At 40.0% G+C, this 16381-nt stretch overlaps 1 protein-coding gene across 6 annotated transcripts in view; it reads left to right on the forward strand.

Annotated features, from left to right (window-relative positions):
* Positions 1-16381, forward strand: part of LPIN1 (lipin 1) — a 78128-nt gene that overhangs the window by 28738 nt on the left and 33009 nt on the right. For 5 of the 6 annotated variants that reach the window (XM_027892838.1, XM_027892841.1, XM_027892837.1 and 2 more), the window contains exons 3-6: positions 12324-12524; positions 13846-13941; positions 15135-15472; positions 15823-15942. In XM_027892838.1, coding sequence (XP_027748639.1) covers positions 12324-12524; positions 13846-13941; positions 15135-15472; positions 15823-15942 — 755 coding nt within the window. Of the gene's footprint in view, positions 1-2506; positions 2583-12323; positions 12525-13845; positions 13942-15134; positions 15473-15822; positions 15943-16381 lie in introns of those variants that run through there. The other variant, XM_027892840.1, reaches the window with a different exon arrangement.

The raw sequence follows: 16381 nt of genomic DNA on the forward strand, positions 1-16381 counted from the left end.
TACAGAAGATTACACTGCTCAACTTTCTTCTTACTTGTATTTTCATAGGAACTATGTGCCCAGATCATAGGCTAGAACTCTACTGTACCAGAACTCTACAAACACAGAGTGAATACATAACCTATAAACTCTTTGGGACAGGAATCAAGAATAAGTTGTAATGGATGCATATAAGTTGATGACCAAAGGAATGGAAAGAAAAACTTACATGAGCAGGTCCTCCAAAATTTTGTTGACAGTTTTAGATCAAAGCAAGGAAACAAATATGCATTGACTAACACAATGCCTCCAGAAAGAAACCTGTCAAGGGGGAAGAAAACAGTAATAGTTCAGAATTTCATCGTTCCCGAGTGTTTTGGAAATGATATCACCAGGGACTTTCCTCTTGCAAGGGTAGAGCATGCCCCCTGACCATACTCCCTCTGCCAACTACTCTGTGGGTAACGCCAGAATATTTTTTAGGAACCACCCCTGACCATACTATCCTCCAAACTCTGCATTGGGCTGAGTCAAAATCACAGCCATGACTGTGTTAAGGCTTGGACGATATCGATGATTACATATTAGTGCTTGGTACTCCAGCTAGATGTAACTGGGAAGAACAGTTATGAGCTAAAGTGCAGCACAAGTAAAGACTTCAGAATCATTCAGCAGAGGTTGTTCCAGGGAAGTAATCTGAGGAACACTGCTCTGCACACCGGTCACACCATCAAAAAGAACAGAGTAAAAAAGCATAGAAGGATGAAGATAGTCCCTTGTTGTTAACTGAAGCTCACTGTTGCTCTGCAAGCATTTGACACATCCCACAGCTTCTTGTGTGTATCACGGCTGTATTTCCATGATCTTGCACATGGAACCATAAAAAATGTAGAGCATTATTCTGTGGGTTATTTTACATCAAGCAGCATAGGGTTAGACATGATAAGTAATTATAAACACCATACAGAACTTCCACAATTGAGGCTGTAGCTTCTGGATTTCTGAAAGAAACTCTAGCTTCTGGATTTCTGAAAGATGCATGGAAGGGTGGGTGTTGTTGAGGTTATGGAAAGACAGTGGTTTTGACTCAGTGTGCTATGATCACATTTTGGTTTTAGCATAGTAGAGAAAGACCATATTAGACCAATATATTAGAGCAGCCCTCCCACCTAACTTGGATGGTGATGGCTAGAGGTTACCATCCTCTCATAGGGAACACAATATGGGATCATAGTTCACACAAATGTGGTGGGCACTGGTCAGGATCCACAGCCAACACAGACAGAGCCTGTTGTATGAATACAACATCCTTGTATTCATATCAGGGATGGGATTATTTACCAGCATTTCTCATTGTCTACTGACTGTCCACTGACAAGGACGAGATGTGATATGCCTGGGAAATGAAACTGCAGGTATTTCTGGGCTCAGTTATGTATTATTTTCTCTTTGGGACTGAGTATACACCTTTATTTGTTGTGCAGAAACTGTCTTCACTGACTCTTGTGTTCCAAAACTGAAGTAAACACATTAGGGTAGCTGTGCAGGTGGGAATGGAGGAGAACAAGAGGCAGGGATTGGAGTCTGTGAGTGTGCACCTGGCCCCATTACCCAGCAACTACGTTGTAGCTGTGAGCTGTACAAAGACTGGCCAACACAGACACAGAGCTAATAAAGCTATAGCAAGAAGATGTGTCACAGAAAACAAGTCTGAAGGATTACGATTGGGTGATGTACACTGGGATTGTTTTACAGCGTAACTGGAAAGTTAACAGAAAATGGAAGACTTAAGCATTAATTACTCAACAGGGTAAGCCTGTTCCCAGGCTTCAGCTGCATGCACATTTTGGGGACTAGAATATGTAGATGCATGAAATCCAGTTCTCAAAAACTTGTTTTCAGGTCAAAAATTAGCGGGGTGCTTCAACTAATGATCTTTGATCCTTTTATATTTTTTCTTTGTCCTCTTTTGTGTGGTTGTATTACTCAGATTACTTCTCGGTTGTTTTGCACATAGCACCACCCTCTCTTGCCTTCTGTAAACAGACTTAAAAGAGCCTGGAAGATTCCTTCATCGGGTCGTTTCTAACGGGAACACCCACTTCCCTATTTATATCTGTAAGGCCGCTCTCAGTGTAGAAGGAGGTTATGATACGGTTTAAATGGAAGGGAAGCACTATCCGGCGGCAAAACTTTATTTAATCGCATTTATTTACAGTGATAAAGCGCATGAGGTTAAAAGACGTGCTCCCGACGGCTGCGCTTTGGCAGCTCAAGCTTGCACCGGCGCCTGTCACGGGTCAGGCTGGGCTGACCGATTCCCTCTTCCGCAGACCGCTTTCCCCATCACAAACCCGGGGATCACATCACCCCACGCCACCGCACCGCCCCCCGCGATGGCGCGGCCGCCGCCCCGCCCCGCCCCGCCCCGCGGCTGCCGCGGCATCTCCGGCGGGGCCCGCGCTCCGCCCCCGGCCCGGCCCCGGCCCCGGCCCGGCCCCTCCTCCGGGGCGGCACCGCCGGGCCCGGCGAGTCCCCTCGGCCGCGGCGGCCACAGAGGCGGCGGCGAGCGGAGCTTGTAGCAGAGCCGGCCCGAGGCAGAGGTGGGTGCCGGGGCTCGGGCAGGGAGGCGCTTCCTTCCTCCGGCTGCCCCCGGGCGGGGAAGGCGAGGCCGGGATGCCCCGCGGGGCGTTGTTGCCGCTGGAGGCGACGGGTCGGTCGGCCTGGGGCTTCCGCCGGCCCCGGCGGGGCTTCGGGCGGCTGCCCGCGGCCCTTGCCCTCCCCCTTACCCTCCCCGCTGCCTCCCCTTGCCGGGCAGGCTGGCGCTGCAGGGACAGCGAGCGCCGGGGTTGTTGGGCGCATCGTGGCCGGACAGTGCTTTGTGCACCGGCGAGGAGGAAGATCCGATGCTTCCCAGGTTTACCTTCGGGGAAGGCGTCCAGCGCGGGGATGTTGGTTTGGGGTGTGAGCTGCTGGAGGCCAGTGTCCCTCAGTGTCTTGCTGCTGCTGCTGCTTCCCCTTTGACGTTCGGGGCTGTATTTTTTGCCTCCCTTAGGCTGGCAGCTGCTGATGCAAATCTCCGCATTAGTGCCACTGCTTCGCTAATACTTTCCCTGAGCTGGAATAATGAAAGCGGTAACAGGACAGAGGGATTTAATGGCGTAGCAGAGCCTGGCTGGCAGCAATGCAATAGCTCCATATGAAAATGAACTTTAGATATTTTGTATTTCTTTTATATGGCACCCCTTTCCCCTCCTCTTCCCCCCCGGGCCCAAGACTTTTTCTATTGATTAGTGTATCTCCCCTACCTTCAAGAAGCAGAACTAAACGCAAATGTATCTTGTGAAGGGAGGGGAAGGAGATAAAGCTCTGCAATATTTTTGTTACCTGTCAAAACCAAGAATTGTATAGAGGCGGGATCACAGCATTGATGTTGCAGACTGTCTAGCAGATAATTTTTCTTTCCACATGTAAAGTCATCAGCCTTGATAGATCTGTTGACCTCTAATTTGGTGCATAGTCTGGGGGGTGTTTGGGAGTGGTTTATTTTCTGGATAGCTGTGTTTCTGCTGTCCTAGGAAACATACTGGCAAATGCTTAGAGTACATACGTAACAGTAACATTGTGCTGTCTTCATTGCACTGTTAGAAGTTGGATGGATGAACTCCTATTACAGTAAAATGAGCCTGCTTCCATGAAGAGAGATGGAGAAAAAGTGGGGAGACAGTGAAGGAGATAAGGGGGGAAACAACATAATTATGTTATAATTTTAAGCATGAAGCCATGAAAATAGCTAAAATAGCTTCTAATGGGTTTAGATACTTTCTGCTTTTCTGATAGCCCCTGATAATATTTGTTTACCTTATGTAGTAGGACCTGTTTGTAAGGAGTTGGGCAAGTTTTAGTCTTTGGCTGTTTTCCATACTTGAAGATGTGCAGGTACTCCCATTTGTTTATCTTTGAACATATATACAGTTGAAATGCAGTAAGAGTTTACTTTAAACTCTAAAAATATGGAAAATTCAAAATTAGAGCCTAACAAACAAGTTTGTTTTCCAATCCTGCTGAAAGAAAGGATGTCGAGTCACACGAGGTGCCAGTATATAGTAGAGCTACTACTGTTTTTCCATTCTGATTTATGTTGCCTCTCTGACATCAGAACAGTAGCACAGGGCAGCACTGTACATGACCTACCATATATCCTCCAGCTATTTCACAGGTTCTTGGTTTTAGGCATCAGTTTGTACTTTTCAGTTGGTTGTAAAGTTTGCACCTCTTTATGCAGTCAGTTCAAAGGGGTCTCAGCCCTTCAATATGTTCCCTCAAAGTGTCTCCATGAGGAGGGAAGCACTGTACAAGGGGGAAACTGAGGCACAGAGAGATCAAGGGAAATGTGGAAGGTCTCCCAGGAAACCTCAGGGAAAGGAGGAGACAAGTCTTGAGGTATGATTTCAAGACTGCCTGAAAAGTCAATAGAGGTGTCCTTTTTACTACGCAACTCTGACTCCTAGTTTCTCTCTGTAGTTGGTAGTAGCAATTGTATGGGTATGTGGTGAGTCACATCATCCTGTTGATCCAGCTAGAAGTTATTTTAAAATAATATGAAATTTAAAATTTAAAATTAAAATATTTATTTTGAAGCTGGTTTTAATGATGTTAGTTTTCAGTGCTGAGACAAGGGCAAGATTTAAGAGAGTGGGGAATGTACATTTGAGGGGTGGTGTGGGGATTGTGGTTGTACACTTCAGCTGGCCCTGAAGTAATTCTCCTGGACTCTTGGGTACCAGTCTGATACCCTGACTGAGGCTATGGGCCAGTCCTCCATTTGTTTGAAAAGGAGGAGTCATTATAGAGAAGTTTTGAGTCTTTGGTTTTTTGGTTTCAGCTGCTCTCAAGGAAATTATCTACCTTTTACAGGGACTTTGTGAAGTATTGCACCAAGCAAAGTTACAACTATTTGAATATCAGAACCAAATGAATAATCATCTTAAAGTCAAAAGTGTATGTCTTTGAGTGAGTGTGAGTGGTGGGTTTTTGGAAGGACCAGAAACTTGAAAGATAAGTTTGACCTTTGATCCATTTGACTCTTTGGCTGCTGTAAGAAGTCACAACTTTTGGTACTGGCCTTGGCTAACTTGTAATAGAAGTCAAATAGTTCCTAACAGCATATATTTCTGGAGATTTGGCTGGCAGATGAATCACAATGCTCTTACTTTGTTGTAGAGCCAGCCACTTGACGAATTTTGCTTTCTGATGTGGGACATACAAGTGAACTGCACCCGTGTCCTGATTGACCCGACTTATTGTCAGATCACCTGAATGTGATCTGTCCCACGCAGCTGTGAATGTGGGGAAGTCTGGAACAAATGTGCTTATAATCAGACTTGGACAGAGTTTGCACTCCTATTTACAGAACAACCAGAGTCACGCTGCTCAGCAGAGTTCCCTGGAGTTCTCCCTCAGCTACTTGTCCAAATCAGGGTCATGGTTGCTTATGGCTCTCTTTCAGGTCATGTGTCCAGGTTTCCTTTCCCAGGAAAAAGGAATATACGAGGAGAGTGCTTGTCTCTGTCTCACTTGGATGAGCTTGGCATACTGCAGTTGAGATATAACCACAGTAGTAGACCCTGTTTAAAACCGTTGGGAGTTACACACCCTCTGAGATATAAGCCTTAATAACATGCAAAAAACTATGTAGAATCTTGTAGGAAAGTAAAGTTCTAAACTAAGGGCTCTGTGCAACCCTCAGTTCTGTGCAACCTCTTCATGGCTCCTCTAGAGAAAGTAGACCCAGGCTCTGACTTTTCTCTGAGAAATGCACAACTATGGTGTTCTGTCTGGGAATTTACTCAAAAAAGTACAGTTGGAATTCATGGCAGTGACCTTGGGTTTGAGTGATGTGGGAGCTAACAAATAGTTAAGAAAAAGGCTTTCAAAAGTTCTTAATGATTTTCAGTTTCCAACCTGAAATTATTTAGGGTACAAAGAGATTTTAACGTGACAATCACACAGCTTTAGTGACTGTACAATGTGTTGATCACTTACTAATAAACAAAAGTACCTCTTCAAAAAATAATAGAATGATAGTTATTATGAGCTTTTGTGTTTGAGAAGTCACTGTTACTATGCTTGCGATACAGACTTGAAGGACTGAGCTTAACTTTAAAAAAATCATCTAGGGAATTGTTATCTGAAATATTTCCTTCTCTCTCCTACATTTTTATCATAAATCTTTTTTAGAACATAGCCTCTGAAACTGTTTTCAATATGGTAGAGACTTAAGTCAATAGTAACATTCCATTAATTGCAGTAGAGGGAGTTGATGTTCAGTATTGAATTGCTTCAGTGTCAAGGATATAAAAGTTTGATATGTAGTAAAAGAGTGGCAATAAGCACTGACTTTGAATAATGTCATTAACTTTTTTTTTTTTTTAATAAATGTGGAATAATTCTCTTGAAAGGACCATAGTCTGATTCCCAAATACAGTCTGGTCTCTCTCAAGCTTTACATCTTTAAAACAGAAGCCAAAGGCAGATCAGGTTTATAAAATTGTCATAGTTTCAGTTTTAGCAGCAGAGTTGCAATGATGTATTTTAAGCGAACACTGGCTCATCAGTTTTTGTCCCCTTTCATAATCTCACAAGTTGTATGGAAGTTCTTATGAGAAAAGTTGATTTGTTTTGTGCTTGTGCCCACCACTTCAGAGTGGACCAAGGTCTCATCATCACATCAGGTATTAAAAGCGTAACTATCTATATGTGTTGTTTTTCCTTGTGCTAAGCATTTGGTTTGTGTTATGTTTACCATTGCTGCAATTTTTTTGCTTCTGGCCTACAAAGCCAATGCACAGTCATAACTGTAGAACCTGAGAAAAGGGACAGAAAGGGACCTAAATGTTACATCCCTCCCAGTGAATGAAACAATGCCCAAGTCTGTTCTTGGTGGCCAGACCAGCTAGCACCATCTGCTCACATCTATTCTGTAAAGCTCTCTTAACCTCTAAAAGACGGTGTCTATTTCTAAAGTGGCCATGGGAGTGGTCCCCAGTCCATCTTCTCTCATTAGCTATGCCTGGGAATTGTTGGGAGAGTGCTTATTGGCCTGTGCCTAAAAGGTACCAGAAGCAGATTTTGAAATTTGAATAGATTCAGCTGAGATGTCCAGATTGTAATGTTCAGGTCTGTGATGGGATATGGTTTGGTTTACTGTCTTGGTCACAGGAACAGCAACAGTGTCTTTCCCGAAGATTACAGTTGCGTGTTTTTAAAGCAGTCCTAGCAGATGTTTGTCTTTCTCAAAATTTTCTGCGTTGGAAATTCCATATCTTCCAGAGGAAGTGTGCTCCAGATTTTAGTTACCCTTGCAGTATGCTACCTAAATCAAGTGTCTGACGTTAGAATGTGTTGAACAGCACTTGCATCCCTTAGTAATTTGGATGTGTGTGGATATCTAATCTATTACTCATTGTGTTGTGGCACCTGACACTGGGTATTGCGAAAGGAAAAAAGGCCTTTAGTTCCTATGACTTTAAGTATTTTATTCTGTGAAAAGAAAGTAAAGAAAGATGAAAATGTATGCATGAGACATGAGCTGTAAAAAAAAAAAATCCAAAAAAGCAAAATTAAAATAGGGACAATTACTGGCTTTTCCAGTGGAATTAGGACAGTCTAGTGTACCTGTATGAAAGAAGTGGATTATCAAGATGACAATGCGTTTGATCTTACTGTGGCATGTAGTAGAGCAGGACTTTAAAGAATTAACTTTGCTAGATCAATCTTTTCTAAGTGAATAAATCAGTTAAGTAATAAGGGAGATACTTAGCTATTTATTTTTTACTTATTTTTCCACATGATGATAAATTCTGAAAAATTACTGCTGTCTTTAGCAATCAGAAGAGTTGGAAATTTTTTAAGCCTCCTGGCAGATAATGCTAGTTAAATTTACATTAAAAATTATACTTTTAATTTTATAATAGATGCATTATTTAGAGCTCTGAAATGTGTTCTGGCAAAGAATAAAACTCAAGACATTTGAAAATCCTGACAGAAGCAGTACAGACTGTTCTCTCTTGCTGCAAGCTTGGATCAAAAGAATTCTGAATTTTCCCAGCATGAAAAAAAAAATATTCCATGCTATGTCCACTAGCATGATATGAGAACAAGAGTTTTACTAAGTTGAGTATAATTAGACAGACAGGCACGGGGGCTTTAGCGCATGACTAAGCTCATGTTTATTGCTGAAGTTGCTGCTGCCTGGTCAGTAAGTGAAAGACTTCTTGGAGCGACCAGAATGCAGTGTTGCTCCAAAACCACATGCAGTCTCTCTGGGGTTTGAGGAATGCTGGTTTCCTGGAGTGCTGACATAGTGTGGACTGACTTTAGGTTTGGCATATAAACTTAAAAACCTCAGACTCCAAACAATCTCAACTTTGGTTGGCATGGATAAAAGTTAGAATAGAGGGCCTACATCCATCAGAGTCTAATTTCTGAACTCTCCCCCATGTTAACTACAGCATCTTTTATTCCTTACATTTGAAATATAAACCATTTTTGTCAGGAAATTATGTGATTAGTCTCTTAGTCTGTCTCATAGTTCCACAGTGATTTTGTTGCACGTCAGGTTCAACCCAGCTTGAAAGGAGTGCCCATCACCAGCAGTTTGAATGTGGCACTTTCTTTATAAGGGATAGGAGATTTCCACTGTATGGAAGGAAGCTGTACTGTGCCAGTTGGCCTGGCCAGAGCTTGAGGATGGTGCCCAACTTTTTTAATAAAAATAATCTCTGTGTCCTGAGATAGCTGCACTGCCTGCCCTAAGATTTGCTGTGAACAAGAATAGTTGCAAAATTCTCTGTTTATGATTTTAGGAACCCTGCTGGTGTAACTTGTTAAGGGGATGCATCAGTTCTCATATTTGGATTGTCTGACTATAACTCTCCATATAGTGGGGTGTATATACTGTCCTAACAGCTCCTTCTCCGCCAAGGAAGTTGTGGCTGTTTTACACCTAGAAATTTTGTTACTTCAGCAAACCAAGCGTTAACTGGGGTGAACTATACAGTGTAATTTTGAGCCTAATTGTAGCCATGGTTAAATTTAGTCTTAACTGAATGAGAAATGTGTTTCTTACTGTGTTTTAGACCGGAAAAATCCTCAGTAGAAACTGAAGTATTTTCCAAAGCAAAGGGATAATTTAAGTTTCCTTACATCTGTCACCCTGGAGGCTCACTTCTGAACTTAAGTCTGTGCCTGTGTGGTGCCATCTTTTAAAAAAGTTTAGATGGTGGCCGCCAAGATAATTAGGGGGCTAAGAACTTTTGACTTAAAAAGAGAGGCTGAGAAAGCTAGTTTTGTTTAGTCTTCAGACTATTTAGTTACTTGTTGGGTATAGAGGAAACAGCTTAGATGGTGGCCGCCAAGATAATTAGGGGGCTAAGAACTTTTGACTTAAAAAGAGAGGCTGAGAAAGCTAGTTTTGTTTAGTCTTCAGACTATTTAGTTACTTGTTGGGTATAGAGGAAACAGCTGGAATGTTTAAAGGTGCAAAGTTACAGTACAAGAGGCAACTGCACAAGTTGCAACAAGGGAAATTCAAATTAGGTATTGGAAAGAAAATTTTCTCGGTGAGGACAGGCAAACATAGGAACAGAAGTGCAGGAAGGCTGAAAAATCTCCATCCTTGAAGACACTGAGAACTCAGCTGGACCAAGGCTGTGGGCCGTGTGGTCAAGTTGTCCCTGATTTGGACAGACCTTTGGACCAGGGGACCTTTAGAAGTCTCTCCCAGCCTATTGTTCTGTGACACAGCATAGGGTGTGGCCTGAGGTTCAAGTGCCGTTCTCTATGAAACAGTTTACCACTAGGTTTGCACTCAGGAAGGCATGTTTCTAATGTATAATAGGAGCCCAAAATGCTAATACCAGTTCAGTGCAGGAGAACTGAATATAGTTGTCATGAAGTTTTTATCTGTCGGCTTTTCAGTAGGTGGCATTTTCTAGATACCTGAATTGAGCACTATGCAGAAAGGCTTCTCCAAACAGAAGTATTTAGGGGTTATTCTTCCAATAGTTAATATCTGTCCTGGTTTTGGCTGGGTTAGAATTAATTTTCATCCTCCTAGATGGTACAGTTTGGGATTTTGGGTGAGAATAATGTTGATAACACACTGATGATTTAAGTGTTGCTGACCAGTGCTTACACTACACCAAGGACTTTTCAGTGTCTCATTCCCTGCCAGTGAGAAGGCTGGAGGGGCACAAGAAGTCGTTACGAGACGTGGCCAGGAATGCTGATCCCAAATGACCAAAGGGATATTCCTTACCGTATATTGTCATGCTCAGAATATAAACTGGGGGGAATACTGGTTGAGGCCTGTTGCTCATGTACTACCTGAGCATCAGTCTGCGGGTGGTAAGCAATTGCATTGTGCATCACTTGTTTTATATATTGAAATAGTTTTATTCTTCTTCTTCTTAGCATTAATTATTACATTATTATTATATTAATATGTATTATTATAATTATTATTTTTTCCTTTCTTTTCTGTCCCATTAAACTGTCTTTATTTTAACCATGAATTTTATTATTTTCACTATTCTGATTCTCCCGCACCCCATCCTGCTTGGGATGGGTGGTTGGTTGTGAGTGAGTAGCTTTATGGTTGTTGATCTCTGGCTGGAGTTAAACCATGACAACATCTTGTATAGTAAATACTTCAAAAAACCCCTGTGTGATTTTTGAAGTTAGTGCCTAGTTTTAATATTACACTTTTTGTAAGTCAGTTCCCCAGCTGTCAGATGGGGAGACCATTATTGCTTTTCAGGAGCAATGTATGTAGTGGTGACTATCATAAATAATTCTTCCTTTAGAGCATGCATGTTTTGTGTCCTGATACCCATGTATTAAAATAGAAACAGAGAAGAAAGCAAAGCCTCAGTCCATCCTTTGTGGAGGGACCTTTGGAAAAAAACACAGGTGAACATTAACTAATTAGAACAGCAGTGCATGAAGAGACCTGCCTTAATTAAAGCATTTCGTAACTTTCTGATTTTTTACTGTAATGCTTTCACTGTATTCTTTAAATAGTTTTTTGTTCATAACTTTAAATAACAGTTAAATTTGGAGCCATTTTTACATCTCATACATCTTTTTGCTGTTTATGAAAGAACACAGCTGATAGAGTATTGCAGCAGATGCTGCTGTACAGTGATTGTCTCCGACTCTGAGCTCAGTTCTGGTCTCATCACCATCAATGGGAGTTTGAGCGTTGCCCATCCTGCGAATGTCTCTTTTATTGATGTCCAAGTGATGTAGTACAACTTAGCAAAGAACTTGTCTGTAAGTCTTGTGCTCTATACTGAGTGCACAAGGACTTTGCAGAAATCAATACCTTGAAATGCGAGAGGTGTTGGAAAAATAATGAAAACAATAGACACTGGAAGTCCTTAAAATCTGTACTGTTCAGGATAATATCTGCTTAAATTCATTTATATTTTGAGAGCCCTTAGAAGTCTTTTTTATCCTGTGAGTGTGTCTATGCATGCTGTTGTGTCTGGGGGGCTAAATGTATTAAATAGGATGTGCATTAGCAGAGTAGAAGCAGCAAACTAAATGCTAAATACTAAACAAATCCAGGAGCAGAGGAAATAAAGCCAATGACTTCAGCAATCAACACGTGTCTGATTTTTAATAAAATTGCTGATACTAAAAGGCTGTTTGAAACAAGAACAGTGAAGTTGCATTAGGAAGAACTCCAATGTTCAGACACTCTGGATTGAAGGTTGATTGTCCAACCTTAATGCGCATCTATTGTCTAAATGCATTATAATAATCTTTTAATGGGAGAAATCCCTGTAAAGTGGGAAAACAGTCTTTGACTTCAGCGCAGTGGAAAATTAGATCTGCTTAAAACCATTCACTTGTCCTGCCCTTAAAAGCCTGTGGAAATAATGAGAAAAGTATATTTGGTGTTGAGGGCAAATAAATGCTAGGAGGAGATGTTATTCTGGAAGTAATGCTTTTCTCTTCAGAGATAAATGGAGGTATTTATGAGCTTCAGAGTCTAAAAGTCTGACAGTGGTTTTATAGGCAACTGATTTTAATGAACTTTTGAAAGTTGTTACAATTTGCTGACTTACAAGGTCTCATTTGCCTTTTTTTTTTTTTTTAAAGCTCTTTACGAATACGCATCAGCTGTAAATAAGTTAGGTGGGAAATCCTGATTCTATGTACAATTGTTAATTTGTGAAAGAGAATACCCCACTGCTGGATTCTTCATCTCTCAAATATCTCTAAAATAGAAATCAGGGATCAAAATCTAATTCGTTCTATTTTTTGCCTTTCAGGTCCAAACCATGAATTACGTTGGACAGTTAGCAGGGCAAGTATTTGTAACTGTGAAAGAGCTCTATAAGGGGCTGAACCCAGCCACGTTGTCAGGATGTATAGATATAATTGTTGTGCGTCAGCCAGATGGAAATCTTCAGTGTTCCCCTTTCCATGTTCGCTTTGGGAAAATGGGAGTTCTGCGTTCCAGGGAGAAAGTGGTAAGAAAATTGAGAACTTTTGTGTGTTTTGTTTGTGAGTTAACTCTAATAGCATGAAGATTACTGAATGTGCTGTGGTCTGCTAATCAAGATTTTCTTTAGACCCCCTTTATAAAGGACCCGAATTAAGGCAGGGTTCAATTAAAATGGTTGTTACTAATTCTTGCATTTCAGAGCATAATTTATGAGACATTGGCTATAACAAAAAACAAAACAAGCCATGAAATCTGTAATGTTTATTTTCAAAAAAGCAAAATTTTGAATGTGCTAATTTGAGTCTATACTAGATTCTGTTAGTGACTGTGTATTAAAACCCACTTCTTTGACACATTGAATGATAATTACAAACGAAGAGGTATTAGTAAAGTAATATTTTCAGATAATAGAATGTTGAGGTTAACTGAAGCTAGAAAAAGCAGTGAGTACCTTGAAATAAAAGTAACCAGGCTGAATGACATGGTAATATGATATTAGATATGAAGTTACTGTTGAGTAATGAGTGGCAGATTATTTTAGGAAATAATTTGTAACTACATACAGTCTAGGTTCTGATGTAGCCATAATTGTTCAGCAGAAAGATCCTAAAGTCAACATGGATATTGTTCAATTCTTACATGGATCAGAAAAAAATTCCAATATTTAGGATGGGTGAAAGTTGAAAATGTAATTGTGCCAATACTGTGTCCTGAAATACAACATAAATGTAGACTTGTCCAAATTTCCAAAAAATTTACAATGACAATGGAGTTGGTGGCAAGAGTATTTACAGGCAAAGAGGGAGATCCTTCTGAGAAGAAATGGAGATAATTAGGGTTGTACAGTGATGTGATAAATGTGTGGAAGAAATAGACACCTGAATTGAATGTAAAATGATTTTTCTAATTTTTGCTTCTTACAGTGTAAAGATAAGTCTGTTTAATGAATTTGAAAGACAGCTTTTTAAGAATTTGCATTTGGAAGTACTTCTTGCACAATTCAAAATTAGATGATGAATTAGAAGGCCAAACAAATTTGTGTGGCAATTGAAGCATTCAGAACTATATTTAAAAATATTCAGAATTTTATATAATGGCTGTAAACCTTTATGAGTAAAGGAACAAAACAGGAATGAGCTGAATGAGTTAGGAAAACATTTCTGCAATTGATTGCCTTGTGAAGGGGCAAGGAAAGAAACAGAGAGATTCACTGTTTTATGTTTATTATAAGATTTCCTACACTTCCCTGAGAAGAGTTTGCTCAGTGACAGCAGAAGGACAGCTGAACAGGAACTGTGTACCTAAAGTAACTTTCTTTTCATATGAGAATTCTTACTTTCTTCCAGGTTGACATAGAAATTAATGGAGAGGCTGTAGATTTGCACATGAAACTAGGAGACAATGGGGAGGCCTTTTTTGTGCAGGAGATGGATAATGATCAGGTAAGAGTCAAAAGTACTTTTAAGTCTTTAAACATAATTCAATACCTGCTCATCAGAGTCAGTTTTGATTTTAGGAATTTTTGTTGAAAAAATATACTTTTACCCATTTCATAAATTTGAAAGTTTCTGGACAATTTTCTGCTATGGAGATTAAATACTGTGCTGTTACTTTGGGATTTCTTTGAGTTTCTGAGATTTGAAAAAATCTAACGTTAACATGTGACTGAAAAATAAATCATGTGCATGCCAGTGTGTGAACAGAACTGGCATGTACAGAGTTCACATGCTCCAGAGTTGTGTCCAACAGAGGACCTGTTTTTTTTTTGTGGAAATCTTTAATTTGAACATATACACTCAGACAGACTGCCAGTAAAAGCGCACATGCTCTGTAAACATCTGTTCACAGATTAATTCTGGTACTCACTGTAAACATGACCTCACAACTATTATTCATGTGGAATTATATTTAAGTGAGAATGTCTGCTGTGGTTAAATACTTTTCTGTATAAATTATGATCACATTAATTTTGAGTAATCCACACCTAATGTAACTTAAGAAAATTTTGCAGGCATTTCTCCTCAGATATCCACAAAAATTTTTGTCCATGTCCAAAGCAGGATGAGTTTTCAAGTTCTTATACTGAGTATGATATTACTTGTTTCAGGTGAGAGCTGTGTGCATATGCAGTATTTATTTCTATATCTTTATTTTAAAACTTGTATGTGGCAACAGCTATTTGGTGACTGAAAATTGCTGGAAATACTTCCATGAGTGTTTAGAGATGTGTGTATATATGATTGAATAGCAGGATGTTTGTGTGACCTAGTTATAAACCACTGACCTATCTGACTGCTATGTGTCATCTGAGTTGAGAAGAGGAATTGGATTTTAGAAAACGCTCATGTTGTAGACTAAGATTTTGTTTCTGCTCTATATCTAGCATGAGGTGGATAGAGACTCATGCCACAACCTGGCCAATATTAGATGCTCAGAAGATGCTCTTTATTAAGAGTGTTGTTCCTGGCTTGCCTAAGGAGATGCAGCTGTGGAACAATTTCCATATGCCATAGAAGCACGCTGAGCTGAGGAATAAATGACTTATATTTTGATAGTTGTGCATAGGTTTTAGAACTAGTTGTATGACTGGTGAAATAACTAATGTGTTTCATGGTTTGGATTTTTTCTTTTCCAGGAGGTAATTCCTTATCATCTCTCCACATCCCCCATTCTGTCTGAGGGAACTGCTTTAATGGAATCTCAGCTGAAGAGGAATTCCATAGACAGGATAAGAAACCTGGACCCCAGTGCATCCTCACAATTACCGCCCCAAGCCCATGGATCCCAGTCTTCTACTGAAACACCTCCAGTCTGTAACTCTGTGAAAAAAAGGAGGAAGAAGAGGAGGAAGTCTACCCATAAAATAGACAGCTTAAAAAGAGAAGACACACATGGAGACACATCAGAAGATGAAGACATGTTTCCTATAGAGATAAGCTCAGAGGAAGAAAAAGAACCATTGGACAATTCGAGGTATTGCATTGGAATTAAAATATGTAATGAAAACCTGGGTTAATATTCCATTCCATGCCTTCCAAAAGTAATTTCTGAGTTAAAACACATGGGTGATGAACATGTTACTTTAAGATAAAAGCTTTAGACTAGAGAGCTATTGGGAATGTTAGTAATAAAAGTAATGAAAATGACAGTGAGAACATAAGAAGAATCCTCTGTGGTGTTGTGAACTAGAAAGTTTGAAACAGATGCCATTTCTCTATCTCGTTTTAGTTCTTTGCTGCAGAAGTGTTTTTTGTTATTTGATGTATATCACAATTCATTATTCAGATGTGTTTTTTAACTGTCATGTCTTTCCCCATACTTAGGATCCCTGTTCCAGATGTGTTTGTTGATGATGTATCTGATATAAAGGCTCCTGCAGTTTCTGTGCTTTCTCAGTCTGCACCTTATCCTCATTCAGATGGAGAATGGTCACCTCTTCAAAGGTACTTTTTCTAATATTACAGTCCTAGGTAGTACCTTCATCTTCTTTTTTCCATCAAAGTCTTCTATGCCATTGCTGTGTGAAGTTGTACTAAAAGTTTTGATAGCAAACATGGTCACTGACCACTGTTAGATGAATGCTTTCTGTAATTGCATTCAGATAGCGTACAAAAACTTCAGGTAAGCTTTGTCCTTGATTCAGCAAGTGTATGCATACAAAGGCAGGTCTTCAAATTCTGAAAAATATTTTTATCTGTAATGTCACTGTTTGTTTATAAATACTGTAGAGAGGATGAATGTTTTGTGAAATGTGAATATTTGCCTGATGCACACACCTTCTAAAGACTTTAGTGGATGCAGGTCTATAAGTCTTTAGTACTCTGAGTGTAATCCTTTTAAGAATTTGAAAGATTGAAATTGGTGTATAAAAATAAGATTTTT

Source organism: Empidonax traillii, unplaced genomic scaffold, assembly GCF_003031625.1.
Source record: "Empidonax traillii isolate 1590-97213 ecotype Southwest subspecies unplaced genomic scaffold, ASM303162v1 scaffold371:size713392, whole genome shotgun sequence".
Lineage (NCBI taxonomy): Eukaryota > Metazoa > Chordata > Aves > Passeriformes > Tyrannidae > Empidonax > Empidonax traillii.